The following is an 18,770-nucleotide window of genomic DNA, read 5'->3' on the forward strand; positions in this document are numbered from 1 at the left end:
AACCGTATATCTTAGATACATCAAACACATATTCTTACATTGTTTAAGCTCTTTTTTGATTTCATACTTTCATCTAATACGGGCCCTTTTTTGAAGTTACATGAGCAGTCGCTGAATATAGTAATTTCGATAGCATTGTTACAATTCCAAATAATTTTATTCTGAGTATTCTAACACTGAGTACAAATAGGCATAATATAATACATTGTGTGTATTCAACGATTCTCTTTAGTACCAACAGTAAGAAATCATCCAAATTATCAACAGCTTACGGTATCTAGATATATATGTATAGGTACAGTATAGGTATTGTATATATAACCAATATTTATATAATCGTAAAAGTTTCAAACAATAACAATCATCGTACTTCACCTATATGGGGTCGTGTATTTTTCTAAGATTCTCAATATGACATTTTTGTTTTTTTCGTGCTTTAATACTTTCCTCAGTAATTCATTGCAACACAAACCACTGCAATGATGATTATATTTTTCTATTGGGAAATTAAATTTGCAAGTAAGAAAACAAATTATTCGTGTTATTGCTGATATGTATATGAGCTGTATGAGGTTTCAAATAATCGGCATTTATACAGAGTATTTATTACCGAAGCAAGAAACTTACTACACCATTTAGATTTATATACATGTTTTTGGCAAAGGAGCAGAAGTGAGAATTAGAACGTGAAAAACAACAAAGAAAAAGAAAAAAAAAAGAAATCGAGGAACTGTGAACAAACAATTTTGAAACCGTAATTTTGATTCATAAATAACCTGTTAGTCACATTACATAACTATTAATCGTAATAAAAATCTTCATCTTATTCATTATTTAAGAAAGTATTACGTAATTGATATACGTAGAACATACCTATAATACGTATATTAAATTTAACGGAGTTATGTACCATTATAATTAGCATATTTTATTCGCTTGGTTCAATTAATTAATTTTTAACAACGACGTTACTTGCCGAGTGATTCAGTATATAATATACGTATAAATATTGTAGTGCATGCTGCCTCGCTTATTGTTAGGGTAATTCAGAATTTTACATAATCCAGTTTATTTAATATATGTATATACTTGGCGACAATTATTTAGTTTTTCTTTTTGTAACCTCTGACTTCGTTCCTCTGATCAAAATATACCACAATATCATTACTGACATGTTGTTGTTTTGTTTTTTTCTGTTAATTTTTCAACAGTTTTTTTTTCACCTCCAACTTCTTCAACGCGGAAACTAAGTAAATATTTTTCATTCCAACATGTAGTACACATTCATTTGACATACGTATACATACATATGTCCACTCTGTGTACAATCACGTGTTACATGTACTGTGAGCGTATGCAATTTGTGAGTATGTGCCTCTGTGTGTGTGTGGTTGTGTGTGTTTGTGTGTGTGTGTGTGTGTGCGTGTGCGTGTATGTGTGCATAGTGCAGTCAAACTTTGGGGGTGGGCATGTTACAATAATAAAGGTATACAGACCGGTTACGTACATCTTCCTAATAATACAAATGCATCATGACTATACAACGGAGCTCGATCAGAATCGAGTGTGTTATTTATTTATTTAAAGTTTTTATTTTTTTTTTTTTGTTCAATTTATATTCCTCTTATATATAAATATTTATATATTCAATTTCAATAAATTTTCATTAAAACGGTATCAGGACAACGGCTGGCGCGTTGTGTTTGGTAAACCTAAGCACATCAGACCTCCTCCTGTTTTGGGAAAAATGGAGAAAAAAAACAATTACAATTAGTCATCAGATGCAAAATCAGACCGGAAAGGATGTTGAAATAAATGTGTGAGTACATACCGGCGCCTCTTACGAAAAGTAGCACGTTTCAGATACCTTAAGATGACTGGCATGTTGTGGTTTTCACCGTGAAAATTGGCACCTTTTGTTTTTCACCGCGTGAACTGGCACGTTTTGGTATATACTGTGAAAACTAGTACGTTCTTAGAATTGGAACGAATAATATTTCTATCTTGCGAAGTTTTATCATTCTTTGACTGTGTACTGTAAGATTTACAAATTACGTATTAAAGATATTTCGACGACGGGAACACCGTACAAATCTTCAGAAAATCCTTATTGCATTAATCGAAACATGACAGTTTCGTGGGGATAACCGAAACGTGCTAGTTTTTGGCGGCAATAATTTGAACCTAGTATAGTTTTCAGGGTGAAAATCGAATCATCCTGGTTTTTCGTAAAAAGCCGAAACGTGCTGATTTTTGTAAGAGAGGCATCGTCACGTGGATAAATGGTGAGAATGAAACTGCAACTTACCGATAAGAAGTGCGGCGACGATAAAGGTGGGCGCTGGACAATACGTGTCCAGCAGCTGAGCAATGACTATGTTACCGATTATCCCACCCAGACGGGCTGCCACCATTGAAATTGCCACGCCGGTGGCGCGGAGGTTTGTGGGAAATACCTCAGTGATCAGACAATCGAGGGCGGCGTTACCGCAGCTTATCACACCGCTGAAGAACGCTGATACGATCAGGTTGTGTGTTTTGTTCGTCACGAAGTATAGTCCGGTGGAACAAAGACCGGCGGAGAAGGTACTGAAGACTGGAAGAACCAAAAAAATTTAAACAGATCAGTTGAATTCTTTCGTGCAGTTTTTGCTGAACAGAGGTTACTCGGTTCCTCGAGAATTCAACATTTTTTGACATTAGACTTATTTTTTCACCCAACACTGAGCTATTATAATTTTTGAGATTGAAATGACATCGAGGCATCCAAATCTTTCGCGAAGAATGTTGTGAATCTGTTGGATAATTTGTATTCATGGAGTTCATTGTTCACCGATTTAACATGGAATCGTTCCAATTTGACATCTTAGATTCTAGACTTCAGATATTTCGTATGAACTTTTCATCCGATTAGGCTGAGTTTTTCTAAATAATTTTATCATGTCGGTCTGAGTATTTTTTAGCCCAAAATTTGGATCTTAAATTAACCATACGAGCTGGTATTGATAACGATGCATGTTAAGTAGGAGAAAAAGACTAGGATCGAAACTCTACTCTATTCAAGTATTTTGTTCTGAGAACTATGACGTCACGGAGTTTAATAGAGGAAGGAACGGAACAGTGCTGAGGCTAGTTGTTGTATCTGCAACAAAAGATTTGTCCTGCGAATGAACGTATCGCTGATAAAACGGAACAATCGGCCCTCGGCGCGTAATGAAGTGCATAATTCTTACCGAGGAAGAACTTGCGACCAAGACGATCCATTCCAACAACAGCAAGGATATTAGCAGGTATTGCAGATGCGACGGTAATGAGAGACTCTTGGAACACTTGGGCAGAGATTTCGTTCGTACAAGTAACGTTTGATTCCTGTGTTTTATTATTGACGACGAAGTCCGTAACCTCGCAGATGCCTATCGAGGTGACATTTGGGTGGGCCGTTTGGTACTTGTCGAAACGGTTGAACAGTTCAGGGAACCACATCATGAGCCCGTAGTACCCGATGTGGAAGGTGAAGTTAATTATGATGGATATTAAAGTGAAACGGAGGATCGGTGAAATGAACAGCTGTTTAGTGTTTCCCAATATGTCACCGAAGAGCATTTTGCATTTGCTCTGCGGCTTGGTGCTCGCCTTTTCCGACCGATGCCTCGAGTCGTCGAATATCAGCTTTTTCACTGGGTACATTGTTCGCGATTGACCGGTGTTTATCGCGTATATGCCACGGAATATTTCCAGAGCCTCCTTCTCTCGTCCACGGATGAGTAAATACTTGGGGGATTCGGGCAGGAGCAGCAGAAGCCCTGCCACTAAAAAGGACGGTGCAGCGCAGATCAGCAGGAAGATTCGCCATGAGTTATACTTGAATGCGAGGCTGTCGAAACCGATCCCGGAAGGGATAATGAGCCATGCCAGTCCTGTAAGCAAATTGAATAAAATTAGCGCTTGGCCATCATCTGAAAGAAAGCCAGTAGCTACTGGCATATCGGTTGTTTGCAGCTATAAATAATCACGCGAGTATCGATTGGACTCGAAAAACGTCACTTTCTGGTACGAATAGAACCCCACTTTGTTCAACCATAGTGATACAACAAAAGGTACATTCGCATAAAGTTCAGCTGAAGTGACTTTACTTCTCTGCTGAAATGAGCAGAAGAATTGCCAACTACCATTAAAAATTGGTGATGATTTGAAAGTGGTTTGTTGGAAGCTGCGGAGTACATCTAGGCAGACGGGCAGAGGGTATACACTTACCAGCAACAAAGAGGTTCCCAAGGGTCCAAAATGCCGCCATAAACGACAACATGGAACCTCTTTTCGCCTTCGGCTGGAATTCAGCAAAGTAGGACCAGATCACAGGTCCACTGCCTCCAAGGCTGCAGGAATGAAAAGGATCATGATAATTACAGGATATCATGCAATGACATGGCGGAGAAAAAATCCACCAGGTGATAATCGATCTTGACGGATAACCTCCTTGGATATCTCTAGGATTGTTCGCCGCTTATTTCATGTACTCGGCTGCAATTTAAGTAATTCAGTGACTTACGCAGCACCGTTGAGAAATCTGAACAACAAGAAGTATTCATATCTCTGGGTGAAGCTGGAGGCGACTATGCAGACGGCGTTCATGATGGAGATGACGATCAGAACCTTGCGGCGGCCCAGGGCGTCTGCCACTGAACCCCACGCGTAGGCACCGACCATCATCCCTATGAATATGATGGAGCTCATCCATCCCTTCCTGTGGGTATCGAGATCCAGGTCACATTGTGCACTCGGCAAAATGTAGGACATGGAAATTACATCCATCTCCTCGCTCGTGCTGACCAACCCGCATACTGCGAGCAGGAAGTAGTGGAACTTGCCATATCCTGTGGACGATTGAAACAACCCCATCAGTTTCGTTTATTCATCCTTTACACATGGTATAGTTGTATTGTCAACGTTTATTGTTAGAGATAAAATGTCTTTGAGAAGATATTGGACTGCGACCAAACCATGAATTTATTTTTCGCTCATTCTTGCTCACTTTAGGGTTATGGAATGCTATTGTGTGGTTATATATCCCATATATTTTTCACACTTTTTCATTGATTATTTTTACGAACTTCATATCAGTGACTATTGCAGAAGTACGGTCATAAACCTGATAATTCTCAAAGAGACGAAGCGAAACTACTCGTTAAAAATTTTCCACACCTTTTCTTTATTTTTAGAAAATAAAAATTGGCTAATCAAGATAGCGGCGAAACGTAGTATGGATTTGCGAATGTTGCTTGTGGTGTTTATCCTTATTCAAAATTGTAAAGCTTCAATTACCTGAACCGATAAAAGAACCCTAACCAAACATTGAGCGTGTTGATACAAGTGTTAGGTATCGTAATGCGAGATGGGAACACCATTCCAAACATTGGCAATCATTTTTCTATAATACGCCTCAATTAAGCACAACATTTCAGCGCAACATGTGTACACATGAACGGTATGTATGACTTAGTATGTACATAGTTGTGCGTACAATAGAATGTTTATTCAAAACGTTGAAATACGATGGAACATGAAAAGCGTGCCACGTGTGTGGATACCATCTAATGCCTCGTCTTCGATACACGTGCACCGGTATGATAAACTTTAAGGAATTTACGTGGTACTAGTGCAGTTATAATATACATGTATATACCGGGTCATTTCGAGTACGCGTCCCGTAAGATTGATAGGACTAAGTTGACCGAATTGCCTAAATGCAGGCGGGTACGTAGCTGAGCGTATCTTCGGTTGCCTATATGCGGGCGGAATCGTCGTGTTGAATCTCCTATGACGCGCATACTCGAAATGACTCAGTATATATTTATCAGGATTATTTTTGACGACTGATTATAGTTGCGCAATTATCGAATTCATAAGATGGAATATTTGTATTGGTTTTTAAACGTGACGGCTAATTGACCTTATGTAAATGTTCAACCATTGGCCTTGCGTTCTTATTAGGTACAGAAGCTCAATTTTCAGTTGTTTTTTTCCCAAATAAATAGAGAAAGAAAAAGAGGGAAGTCAAAGAAACCCATTAAATCTGATAAGTAATACATTTTGCTATTTATTAGTCTTGAAATTATAACCTCCTTATTTCAAATTTTTATGTAATTATAAAACTTTTTCACCAAATATGAACCGCGCACGGATACATTTCTTTCATTCAACATAAGATTAATCACAGCTGTGTCTCACAAATATTTTTCTTTCAGGTTTATACGAAACGTTGAAGAAAGTAAGAATTTCTTGACGACTACGATCAAATGTTTACGTATAACGTTGTGAAGAAATCAATTATATCCTCGACGTATCGATTTAGTCAAGTATGAGCGTTATTACACAAGTAAAAAATGACTGCTCAACCGCATGCACTTGTGCAACCACGGTGGTTATGACAAAACGAAATATATTGATCAAAACAGGTACTCACCGGTAAGTTCGATAGCCTTTTCGAAATCCGCTTTTTCAAAGGATCCTTTCTCGGGATCGAGAGTCTTGCCCTTTGTCCCTAAACCTGCGTGAGAAGAAATAAGTTAATCACTTTTATGGTTGTAAAGAATAAACAGCAACGGATTATGTATATTTAAGAATGGTAAATAATTACAACACAGTTCTTCAATATCGTTAATATTGTACATTAAACGCGTGTCAAGAGATGAAAGAAACGGTAAATCGGATGCTGTGGTAACATTCAGCTTTAATAACTTCGTCATTTCTAATTATCGCTCTCTGACTGAACACCGTAAATATACGAGTTTTTTTTCATCCACAAGCAGCAGACAATTACTTCATGGTGAAAATATACATTTGAGTTGACGGAGGCATATGTAACGGGTCATTTCTGTGTTTTCTTGCCAAGAAACGGAGGTATTTCTTTTTTTTTTTTTTCTCAAATATCATTGAATCAAGAACAAAATTCATTCAACAGATTCTATACTGCTGGACTGATTCTATTTTTACGCGAGTGACACACTTTGTGTAAAAAAAATGTCATCTTCCTTATTCCGCGGGGGACCAAGGGTAAAATGATTTTCAAGCCCTGCTACAAAGGAGAGAGATAGAGAGAGAGAAAGAAAAGGAAAAAACGATTCATTTTTAACCATTGGAAAACGCATAAGTAGGTATAACTTAACGCCAGTGACTTCAAGACTTTTGATTTCGAAACTTACGTGCGAGCTCTAGGTCTTTTGAACCACAGCCGTTTGGGCGATCGTCCTTTACATCACTCTCTGAAAAATAAGGTTAACGGTAAAGTTATAGAAAAAGAAGACGAGTATATGGGAAATGCAAACACAGATAAAGTTTGGTCAAAGTCGCCGAACTTGGTACAAATTGAAAGGCTGCAAAGAGAAAAAATTGTTTGCTCTCACGTTTTAAAAGCTAATAACACATCTCGCCACGTTCCAAAAACGTACGCGTATCATCATATATATGCGTATATATACCAATATTAATAGTTTATTACCACGCATTCGGCGGATGTCTCGAGTTAAAAATATACACACAGAAATATCATCATATTTGACGTCAAGACTCGGCCACAAGAACTTTATATTCTTTTTTTTAGGTGTATTTTTTGACAATATTATTATTATGAACGTGTTACACGTGTATGTATTGTGGCCGATTGCAGATCAAGTTCAGCAGAGGATAAAATTGAAGCAAATTGTTGCAAAAATGCCTGACGCATTTAAGTCAGATTATCTGCCAAGCTATGCGTAAGAAATTTACAAGGGAAATATTTTTTTATACATTATTCTCGAAAATAGACATTTGCGATTTTCTTTTTTTGTCAATCAAAGGTAAGAATCTTCCGATACGTTTCGCAGTGCTGTGTTGTCAATTTTAATTGACAGTCTAAAGAGTATTTTCGATTTTGAATTCGAATTAAAATTCCTTGAGTAACCTTCGCCGCAACGCTCGCTGATTGTCTCGCGATACGTGAAATAGTCTGTGACTTATTGGATTGCGTTTGAGCGATGCATGAAAACTATAAAATTGCGATGTAGTTTGTTCCAGTTTTAAAACGAAACAAATGAAGAATGTATCGAACTATCGATGAGACAAGATACATCGCGACTACAGTTCAAAGATTAATTATTTCTCGGAGAGTACATAAATATCAATCACGCAGGCGAGCAAAGTACGAAAACGTTTAACTCCTAAGGTGTATCTTTGATTCATGTTAAAAAATTGTGCGTATCTGGCAGGTGTTACGGATACGGTGTATCGGAGTAAAAAAGAAAAAAAGAAGAAAAAAAAGAAGGAAAAGAAGAAGAGCAGCTGTGCAGAGTCTCGAAGGCTCCGAGCAATGTGCCCCGTTGTATAACGGTCGCGTCAAAACATTCGAAAACCGAAAATAATCACCGGCTAGAAAATAGTTCCAGTGCGGCATTCGCCGTCAATGATTTTTATTTAAAAATACTACTCGACAGCGCGACTTATACCTACAAGCGAAACATTCCCGATTATAAATTTAGTTTTTGCTCTACATCTTCGCGTAACCGGCCATCGTAGGTGTAAATGAATGTTTAAAGGTCCCGACGTTACTTTCTTTTATTATGCATCATGTCACGGGTTAGTAATATACAGAGTGAATTCCTAACGACTGCACGTTCCATACTCTGTTGAAATTTAACGCGCATGCGCTAAAATCCGAGAGTGGCTATTTGCCAGGCTGACCAACCGTCTCTAACCTCAAACATTGACCACCGATACAACATTCGTGACATCTTCGTAATTCGTGTTTTATAGCGAAGGCTTCTTCTTTGATATACGGGGTAGGCGACAAAAAATTGAAACGATTTAAAACGTGATTTTCAGAAACATTTTCGAGCTTCATATTAGGAGAATAAAACTTTTGTTTCGCGTTTGAAAATCCGAAGAATCTTTATTCCTTGCTGAGATATACGATGTTGAAAAACGGGGTTTGAAAAAGTCACTGGGAGTATGAAAAAAGACTGATATTAAGGAATGATTAACTTAATTTTCATCCTTAATTGTGTTTCGAAGTTTTATTCTGGCGTAATATTAAAGTTCAAATTAGCACATTGAGGTTAAAACTCTGTTTTCGGGACATTGTTAAGAAAGTTCAGTATCAAAAAAGTCCGCTGTATACAATATCACCAACTTAATCAAAATTGATAAGCATGAAGTAAGCGATCTGAATACTTCAGCCAACGGGCAATAAGAATTCTTTCATGTTACAAGAAACGTTTCGCGTCATGTGAATAAAATTGATGAGAATTGCTAAAATGCCAGAATCAAACTACGAATCGCGATTCGAGATGAAAATTAAGTTGAACATTCCTTAACATTTTTGTTTTTTTCATGCTCCCAGCGATTTTCACCAAAACCTGTTTTTGGCGAGCGTTTATCTCAGCACGGAATAAAGATTCTTTGAATTTTCAAACGCGAAACAAATGGTTTATTCATCTCGATTCGATCAAAAAAAAAAAAAGTTTCTGAAAATCGGTCAACGCGTTCGTATTTCATTAACGTTTCAAATCGTTCCGGTTTTTTTTTATCCCACCCTGTATATCCATGAGCTATTAAATTGTTTTCGTTTTTTTTTTTTTTTTTTATCGACGGCTACATAAAAATCTTCTCAATTACAATTTCTTATTTTCGGAATGATAAAATTGAAAAATGCACGAAGGCGATTATCGAAATTATTCTTCTTTTCACACCGAATAAATGTGATTATTGTGCCGTTTTCTACACGAATGGTTATTAAACATTTACACAATACTTGATACATTTTCTCCAGAGCTCTTCTTGGTCCGTTTTAATATTTACCGTGCTGATATAACCGACTTGAGATATTTTTAACTGCGGTAGACTTTTGGAGGACACTTTTAATTTCAAGGTTCCCAGCAGAGCTGATTCTCAATCCTCAAGGTATGCGAAATATTAAATGCCACAGGTCTGAAAGGTATGCAAGTCAGGTTTACTGGTGCGCGGTACAATTTGCACGATTTATCACCGTAATCGTAAAGCGATTTATAATTTATGCTGCGTATAAAAATACAATAACATAACGGGACGGGGTTGAAAGACCGTATCGCAGTATGAGAACATTACTGAATTGATTACCGTTCTGTATTGTACATTATTTTACATAATGCGTGTACGTATTGTCTGAGGTTACACATTGCTATTGATCATTTTTAATTAATTTTTCTTTTACGAAGCACATTCCAATATGCTTTTACAGAATACATACACATGCCTGTATCACTCGTACGTGTATATATTATTATACGTGTATATATGTTATATGTTATATGCGTAACATGCTTGCAAATGTAAGCAATAAGGAGAAAATGGATAAAAATTGGAAATATTTGTAATTTGTGAAACATTGATTTCTGTCATTTTCGAGGCAGTCTTGAAACGGTTTGATAAGATATGGAATACCGATGCCTAAATGACTTATGGAATTACGTGTGTGAATATTTTCTATTTTCAATTAATTTGGATTTCGAAGTAACGAAAAATGTATTAAAAAAAAAAAGAACCGCACAATTGCTCTGGAAAATTTTTAATCCGAGAAGCGCAAATCTGTGACTGATCAAGTTATAAACTAACTTTTTGACGCCTCAGCTTTACAAAAAAAAAGGAACAAAAGTATCGGTTTACCGTGCTTACAATTGTGGGCGAATGTAATTATGTTTATTAAAAATCGATCTTATTGTGAGGCGATTAGCAGATACAGCAGTCGTTTATTAATAAAATGAACCGTCATTGATCCAATGGGAAGTGTTTTATGATTGCAAAGAGGAAAAAAGATAAAAATTCGTCGCTTGATAATGAAGTAATTTACTCTGTTGAAGTTACTGGTTTGAAAATTTTTCAATTAATCAAAGAACATGTTTCTGTAACTAAATTTCAACCAGGTTTGAACGATCTGTAAATTATAATATGTTTTTTAAAACCATTTTACGACAACGTACGTATTTGGTTCAACACTTTTCACCATCGAAGATATATTTCACGCATTGCTATAGTAATTTGTCAGCGACGATAAGAAAATTTGATCAGTGAATCTATGCGGCGAGTTCTGAATGGTTTCTTCCATCAGCCGTTCGCCGATAATCGTATCGACAGTGGAAAACTATTTAAACATTTGTTGTTCAATGCATGGTCTGTGGCATAATTTACAGCGTCGATAAGTTTCACACATTTACGGACGTAAGTAGGTTTCGTTGCTGTTAAAAATATACGTGCGTATAACAGACTCGTAAAATTAACCTTAAGATATTGAAAAGAGGACGAGAACGCATTCGATAATAAAAATGAAATCAAGGACGTTGAAAGAGAAGACAGTTTCTGTAAATGATTACGTTCACACCTCTTCAGCCGCCCTGAATCAACTTTTGGAAAATGTTTTTAATTCAAGATTCGTGACAAAAAAAAAAAAAAAAAAAACAAGCAGCTAGTATAGGTGTAGAGTAAATGCGTTCAATAGAATTTAACAAATTTTTACCAATACGAAAGAAGAGAGAGAGAAAAGAAAAGACTTCATCTTGCAGATTATTTCTGAATCATCGCGGGAGTTTTTCGGACAGACCGAGAGATCGAAATTTTTCTAAAATCGTGTTTCTCCGATTCTAGTGTTTCGAAAACGTAAAGATTGGCAAAGTTTGTTCGCGTGTAATGAAAATCGAACGATTCGACGGCATACCAGCTTGTACGTCTCGTAATTAAAGGATTATATTTGTACTCACTACGATTGTGCTTTGAGTCGGGTTCACCTTCTACCATCCTACGATGTCGGCGCGGTGTTTAAATCTGGCTGCGGTAAGCGAGCTAAAAGAAATTACTCCGGTTAAGATAAGCTGGGAAACGGTTGGCTATGATCTGGCGTAGTCTTCCTGCTGATCCTGCGCTGCACTGCTTTTCGTGGGAGGGATTGGGTTCTGAACTCGCTGCCAAGCTGAAACATCACCGTGAATACAAACCGATAAGAAACTGTGACAATTGCGAAGGCAAGGGAATACGGGGCTTTCGTTGTAAAATCGACAAGTGATTTTCTTTCCAACCGCTAATTTGTTAGGATCATTCAGACGCGTCTTAAAATCGGTCCTTTTTAAAAATCTCAACGAGTTCTCAAAAATGTTGTTTTTTATTTCAATCATTTTGACACCCGCCGCATCATGGTATTTTTCTGAGAATTTTCAAAACTTTGAAACACGGTGTTTTGTTTCTTCAAACTGAAAGTGCTAAAAAGGATAAAAAACAAAAAATCGTCCCATCGTGGGACGGGTATCAAAATGATCAGAATGAAAAATAAGATTTTTAAGAAATTTTCCAAACTTTCGAAAAAGGTTAGTTTCGAGATGATTCTGGATGATCGTAAAAAATGAACGATTGAAGGAAAAAATCTGAAATAATTCAGGAGTAAAATTATTGATCGGGTTAACAAGGAAAGCTCCATATACATGAAACGAGAGAAAAGTTAATATATGTAACACTCAGGTATAACAAATCACGAATCAGAAAACGTTAGTTTGAAATAAATTCCCTACGCATAAATAGACGCCGTTGATTAAGAGAGAAAACATTTATTTTATTTTTTTTAGCCATCAACAGCACGTATTCGTACTTTTTATTTTTCACACCCGTTATATCGTTCACATGAAAAGATGCTGCTGATCGAACTACGGACTTACCAATATCTGATCTACTAGTCGTCACTTTTCTTTGTGGACTTCTTTTACGTAATATTATTTTTCCCCGTTGTTTGGTTTTTTTTTTTTTTTTTTTCTAATTTCTGACAGTGAATTGCTTGGCAATTGTAACGCGGTGCAGGGCTTGAGATTATTTGCGAAAATGAAACGAGGATGTAAACTGTGAACGAGGTTTTGGAACCCGCGGTCTTCTGGTCAGCTCATTCCCGAATAACAATTCAATTTCTTTATACAAAACATTAAATACATTTGAACTTTGTTGTACAAGCCCTGATTCTTGAAGCAGTTTCGTACGCGGGAGCGCAACGTGGACTATATTTCACTACTCCGGGTTTGAGAAAATGATGAGGAGAACACTGAGCAAACCACGGGCTAGCAGCGTTGCCGAAATATTGACGCTCAAAGTTCAGTGCGCCTCGTTATATATACGTATCCGTGTGTCGTACGTACGGAAGGTAAGATCGGTAACCACAATCCAGGCACGTGAAAAACATTGATATAAATATCTAAAACTGACACATCATCAAATGTTTTCTATTATTCGCATATTTTTCTACTTCCCTCTCAGGTGATCGTTGCTAATTTTAAGTATCTTTATTACGTTTAGATACACTTGTTTCAACAGAACCCGAACACGTACCGCATACACTTGAAAACCATAATTGTATAATCGAAGTGAACGTGATCTATTAGATTCGCAGGCTATGAAAAGACTGGTATACTTAATTTCGGAGCTCGCGAAACGGAATGAATGAAAAAAAAATATCATCCACGACCGTGACAGGACTCGAACCTGCAATCTTCGGATCCGAAGTCCGACGCCTTATCCGTTAGGCCACACGGTCTGTTGGGGGTGTATTCATATCAGTAAATTTCACCCCTTACTAGCCTACTAAATTCCGTATGGATCGATACCCTTGGAGCGGATGTTTTCCGGACTGAGATTGCTTTGTCTCTCGTACCGGTACAGCAGGGATTTATCGGAATAAAAATCTTGACATATTTCGAAAATCTAAGTTCAGTCAGATCGGAATTTAGTTTAGTTTCGACGGTAAAATTCTTTCGTACAGGAATGAAACGACAGCTGACGATGAACAGAAGAACAGCAAATAACTGTGCGTCAGTAAAGCGACCGGACTGCAATAAACTATATTGATAGGGAAAATAAAGTTCGACGTCAAGCGCAATGCACTAAAAGTTTTTCACGAGGATGGAGGTTGAAACGGAACGTAATCATTGACGACAATGAGGTGATATAGTTTATTTCATTGCACTGCGAGCGACGCACACGCGCTTGTCTGTACCTTGTGTAAATATACTTATTACTATACTTGTAAGCGGGGTACTTGGAAACTACTTTTTGTGGAGGAGGCAGAGAGCTTCCGCTATTGCGGCATTACGTGCAGTGCCTAACGTGAGCTGCGAAAGCTCAATGACATAATGATAGGAAGGCTGACGGTACTGGATTTTGAGCTTGTTCCAGAAAACTGCGTTAAAAGAGACATCCGGCGGTAAATTTGCGCTAACCGAGTATCGTCACGCTGATCTTCGGTATGTCAGGTATTGCGACTTATACGGTATGTATACATTACACACATAGTATACCCTTACAGGTTCTTTCAGGCTAGCAGAGGATGCTCAAAGTTAAATGCCACTTTTAATGACAGTTTTTTCACGCATGCGTGCGAGTGGTTTGTTCGAAATTCATGAACCTTACGTTTCCATTCTGCTAATTGAAATCAGTATTCTATTCCTCCTGCGCATTACGAAATTGCTCTTCCCCGTTGTAAGAATCTAATCACTTACAGAGTCAAAAAACGCGTTGATTCTTGATATAAACGTAGTGAAGAGTCTAATGGGAGTCACTCGGTTTTGTAATTTCATACTCAATCCTGGTATTGAAAATCGAAGAAGGGATAAAGATTGAGCAATCTGAACCTACTTGACGTATCATCATGTATTCGAATACCTGCTCAGGCATCGCCGATCAGTGTGTTGTTTTTTTTTTTTTTTTTTTTTTTCTTATTCATTACCTTGCACCCGCCCTTGACCCGAGCCCAAACTCTTAGTATTAAATAAACAAGATTTTCCCCGCCTTTATTTTCCAAACTTCCAATAACAAGAGGCGCCGGCTAGGTGCCGCGATTATAGGTATATGGAGTTTGCGCATGAGTTCCTACACACTTGAGGTGATGGTAGTACGAGGCCTTGAAACTCAACCGAGCATATTACTACACACGCCTTAGCGTCTCGCGGAGAGACCCGTTATATTGAGCACAATTAAGACGTCTCTCCCGAATCAATCACGACTACTATAGTCATGGCTTGTTACTACGAGTCGGCAAGAAGAGAAAAAAAAAAAAAAAAACAAACTTTGAATGCCGCACGATGAGACTTGTGTAGTAAAAAAAAAGAACAGGGAAAGAAAATATTCATAGAATGTGTGTGCGTGTGTGTAACTAGACAACATTTTTTCTACCGATGCAAATATACATGTATGTACGTAGCAGGCGTGTACGACTGGTGGTCGAATCTAATCCAATATTCGAGAAATTCGAATTAATCGAAAAAATCAAATTACTCGACAAAAACCGAATTACTAGTGATTTGAAACGATTCGCACGCCTCTGGTACGCGAGTAGGTAACGGATACACGCAGAAGAATCGAAGCGATGACAAGGAATGAAAGAAGAAACAAAAAAAAAAAAATGAAAGTAAAGTAAAGGGAATGGAAAAGATGAAACTACGGTCATGTTTCCATACGAAATGCCACGTGAATTCTCGACCCCGAAATATTATAGAACGGTGCATTCGATGAGCGCGTTTGCTGTTGTGTAAACGAAATGATTCAGCTACGATCCAGGGTTCAATGATCAATTTATTAATGCTAAGGCCACGCCTGTGACTGTACATTATTCCGACAGTCGCGGTTATCTTATAAAGATTTTAGAATGCGTCGATTCGTGTTTATAATGCCGTTCAAAACGTGGCACGAGAAAGCGCCACTCGTGTTCTGAAATCCTGCTGTGAAATTACGTCACGAATGATGCGTGCGCAGCAGCCTTCGAGGCCGAGGTTCACCTGCGTGGACTCGAAACGTCGTCGCTCTGAATAATGGACCGAGAACAAGAATCGTTCTATCGGAAGATTAGAATAAAAAAGAGAAAACGGCTCTGGAGTAATGCGATGACTCTTGGTCGACGATTGAAACTACTCCGATTACACAGTTTTTGGAACCTTTAGCGTCTATTAGTACCATGTGTTTGATTGGAGGAAGCAATTTACATTGTGTTAATTGAGAACATTTGATTCGCATCAAGTCACGTTGTGCCCGATACAACGTCAAATGCAAAAACAAGAACTCATTTAGTGCTGCGGTTTTCAAGTTATTCAAAAAGTCGTAGTCTCGGTTACTGATTGATGATCGAGCAATCCTTGATAAGTATGACATCTCCTTAAACGGTAATCACGCTACTTTAGGCAACGAAACAACAAGAACTCAAACATAAAATTCATAGGCCTAGTAGGTACAGACAATAATACATCAGTGACTAGAATCGCAATATAAATCAAACTCCTCGTTCCAATAATATCTTTTAATCAATTCTGACCCCCAAACGAAATTCTGCTGCAAAGAAACAGGTTCTTTTGCATTCTTCCCGTCCTAATCAATCATCAGTAGTATTCATTCAGATTATGTGCATGCACGAAATATCTAATATTTGTATGTAAACTAGAGCGTTACTAAATAAATATAATCAGATACGTGTGAACTTGCACTGCACAACAAAGTCTCGTGATCATATTACGCCGGCAAATGCAACGGCACATTATTTAGATGCTTATCGCTCCGGGTTCTCGAACATCGTGACGAGGCCGAGAGTAGATTGAAATTATACCCGAAATTCTAACTAGCAATGACGTATCTGGCGCTTCGCTGATAACTTAGCTGTTACGAGCATCACAAGACGCATGGTGTTCCATGGACAAAAATGTTGGAAATTTTGCTGGTCTTACCGACGATCCGAACCGTCCATGAAACGATAAGTATGTGCGTGGAGCTGAAACTTATTAAAGGATAGTCGAGTAACGCCAGGGCGCCACCATCCGCCATGTTTATTTTTCTGCTTTTAGCTTCAAGAGCACGCGATTGACGTTTTGCCAAAATGAAAATTTGCCAATTTTTCTATCCGTCGCTGGGCTGCTGCCGTGTTCAAGAAAACTGGGGTATTTACTCGGGAAAGGGTCGAAAATAATGTTGCAAAACGCGAGGTGGTAGACGGGGCGTTCCGTCGGCCCGCCATGCCTTTCATCGTCATGCAGAATTCATTACCAAGCTATTTTTACGATCCAGCCATAATTTTTCACTCGCGAGAATTATTATCAGCCGTTATACAAGTCTTGTTAACTCAAGTTGTGTGTTGAACGCTACTTCGAAATTATTTTTATACTATTTATTGCACTAAACACGCAGTGTGACTTCAATAATTTCGTATTACATATTCTCAGAGTTTATCATACGTCGAAAGGTAGACTATACAACAAGAAGGTTACTACAAAGAAACTTCGGGAGACGAAGATATTTTTAGAATTTGCTGTACAGAAATGGTACCTTGTTTTCCGCGATAAATATTTGAAATAAAACAAAGTAGGTCACGTGAAAGTTTGCAGGTCACGGCCGTGAAAAAAATATTCGTCAAATATTAGCCACACGCATTCAAGCCGTACGGCATCGGTGGAAAATCAATATCGCATTGATCGTCGCAGCATAGCGGTTGAGTTTCAAATATTATACAACTATTTCCAGCATTCAACAATATCACTACGTTTTCAAAGCCAATATTCACGCATGAATGATTCAGTTACCATTTCAACTTCGATTGGAAAAACCTTAATAGTGAGAATACATCTAACGAGATCCATTGGTACCCAGTTACTGTTGGGCCTATCTGTGTAAGCGTTGAATTTTTTTTCTCGAAATTAACACCTTTTCGGAGCTTATTTTACGTCTCTTGTTTACAAAAACAATTCGCAGAAAATTGTTAAGCCGTAGGTTCAACAGATATTCGCAAACTTCATCTCCGTCAAGGTGTCAACAGGTCTTCACAGATAAAAACACATCAAGCTTCTACTGTCTCACTGACGAAATACAAAATGTGAGTCACCACCAGATGTTACCGAGGTCTGAGCACTCTTGTGACGCAATGAAGTGGAACTCCGCGATAATTACTCGCATCCCAAACCCCCAAAAATCGTTCGTAAATATCCGGTACCTTGCCGTTATTTTCAGTGCAAAATCGTTGTCAATGAAACGTTAAACTAGAAGTATTCATTTTGTACAAATTTCAAACTGTTTCGCTACGTGTAATTCGTACCGGTTGCGAATCGACGCTATATTTACTACGTCTACTGTTCCAGGTACGGCGAGTAGTCGAATCAGAGTTGTAGATATGCATCTGCGAATTGGTCGTTCACATCAGAGTGCAGTGAGTTCAATTAGCTGGTAGAAGTAACCCAAGTGGCCCGAGTGTAACTTGTAAGCCAGCTCTCTGCGCAGCACGCTTGGATCTACTGCGCATGTGAACTCTCGCACGTGAACAATTGTCCACCGCATCAGAGAATCGTTCGTTCGGATCGTGTGTATATATATATATTTATTACGTCGCATCGCGAGAGATGTCAGATGCAAGGCTAAGCGAATTTTACACGCCTGTGAAAGGGCAGCCACTCGGTCCGCAGTCTCTTCTCGGCCGATTGATTGTAGTGTACCAATTTACAGTCCCACACTCGACACACGTACACTTGCGCAAGTGAATATTCTTTCCTGCCTTAGCACAACATCGCCGGCTCCCAGAGTGCGATAGTTATGTATTGAATATCCGTTTACGTGGTACCAAATCTCCCGGTGTTGACTTACAGATGTCAGCCTGTTGGACCGACCGGCATACCTTGAATCGGATAGCCCTCGAATTTGAGGTTGTTGAGATAAGAATCCCTGGTACGTTAAGCTGATTCGAAAAGACATAACGAAACGTGGGAGACTGG

At 38.2% G+C, this 18,770-nt stretch overlaps 1 protein-coding gene and 1 non-coding gene across 4 annotated transcripts in view; both read right to left on the bottom strand.

Moving 5' to 3' along the window:
- Positions 1 to 1,360: 1,360 nt before the first annotated feature.
- Positions 1,361 to 18,770, bottom strand: part of LOC124220673 (synaptic vesicle glycoprotein 2C) — a 49,911-nt gene continuing 32,501 nt past the window's right edge. For all 3 annotated transcript variants that reach the window (XM_046629908.2, XM_046629906.2, XM_046629907.2), the window contains exons 2-9: positions 11,763 to 11,971; positions 7,203 to 7,262; positions 6,464 to 6,547; positions 4,550 to 4,874; positions 4,255 to 4,376; positions 3,234 to 3,917; positions 2,309 to 2,596; positions 1,361 to 1,733 (exon numbers count right to left, since the gene is read on the bottom strand). In XM_046629908.2, coding sequence (XP_046485864.1) covers positions 1,678 to 1,733; positions 2,309 to 2,596; positions 3,234 to 3,917; positions 4,255 to 4,376; positions 4,550 to 4,874; positions 6,464 to 6,547; positions 7,203 to 7,262; positions 11,763 to 11,799 — 1,656 coding nt within the window. In that variant the 5' untranslated portion in view covers positions 11,800 to 11,971 and the 3' untranslated portion in view covers positions 1,361 to 1,677. The remainder of the gene's footprint in view (positions 1,734 to 2,308; positions 2,597 to 3,233; positions 3,918 to 4,254; positions 4,377 to 4,549; positions 4,875 to 6,463; positions 6,548 to 7,202; positions 7,263 to 11,762; positions 11,972 to 18,770) is intronic.
- On the bottom strand, positions 13,498 to 13,570 carry TRNAR-UCG (transfer RNA arginine (anticodon UCG)). The gene has a single exon. It is a non-coding gene; the product is annotated as a tRNA-Arg (tRNA).

This window comes from Neodiprion pinetum, chromosome 5, assembly GCF_021155775.2.
Source record: "Neodiprion pinetum isolate iyNeoPine1 chromosome 5, iyNeoPine1.2, whole genome shotgun sequence".
Lineage (NCBI taxonomy): Eukaryota > Metazoa > Arthropoda > Insecta > Hymenoptera > Diprionidae > Neodiprion > Neodiprion pinetum.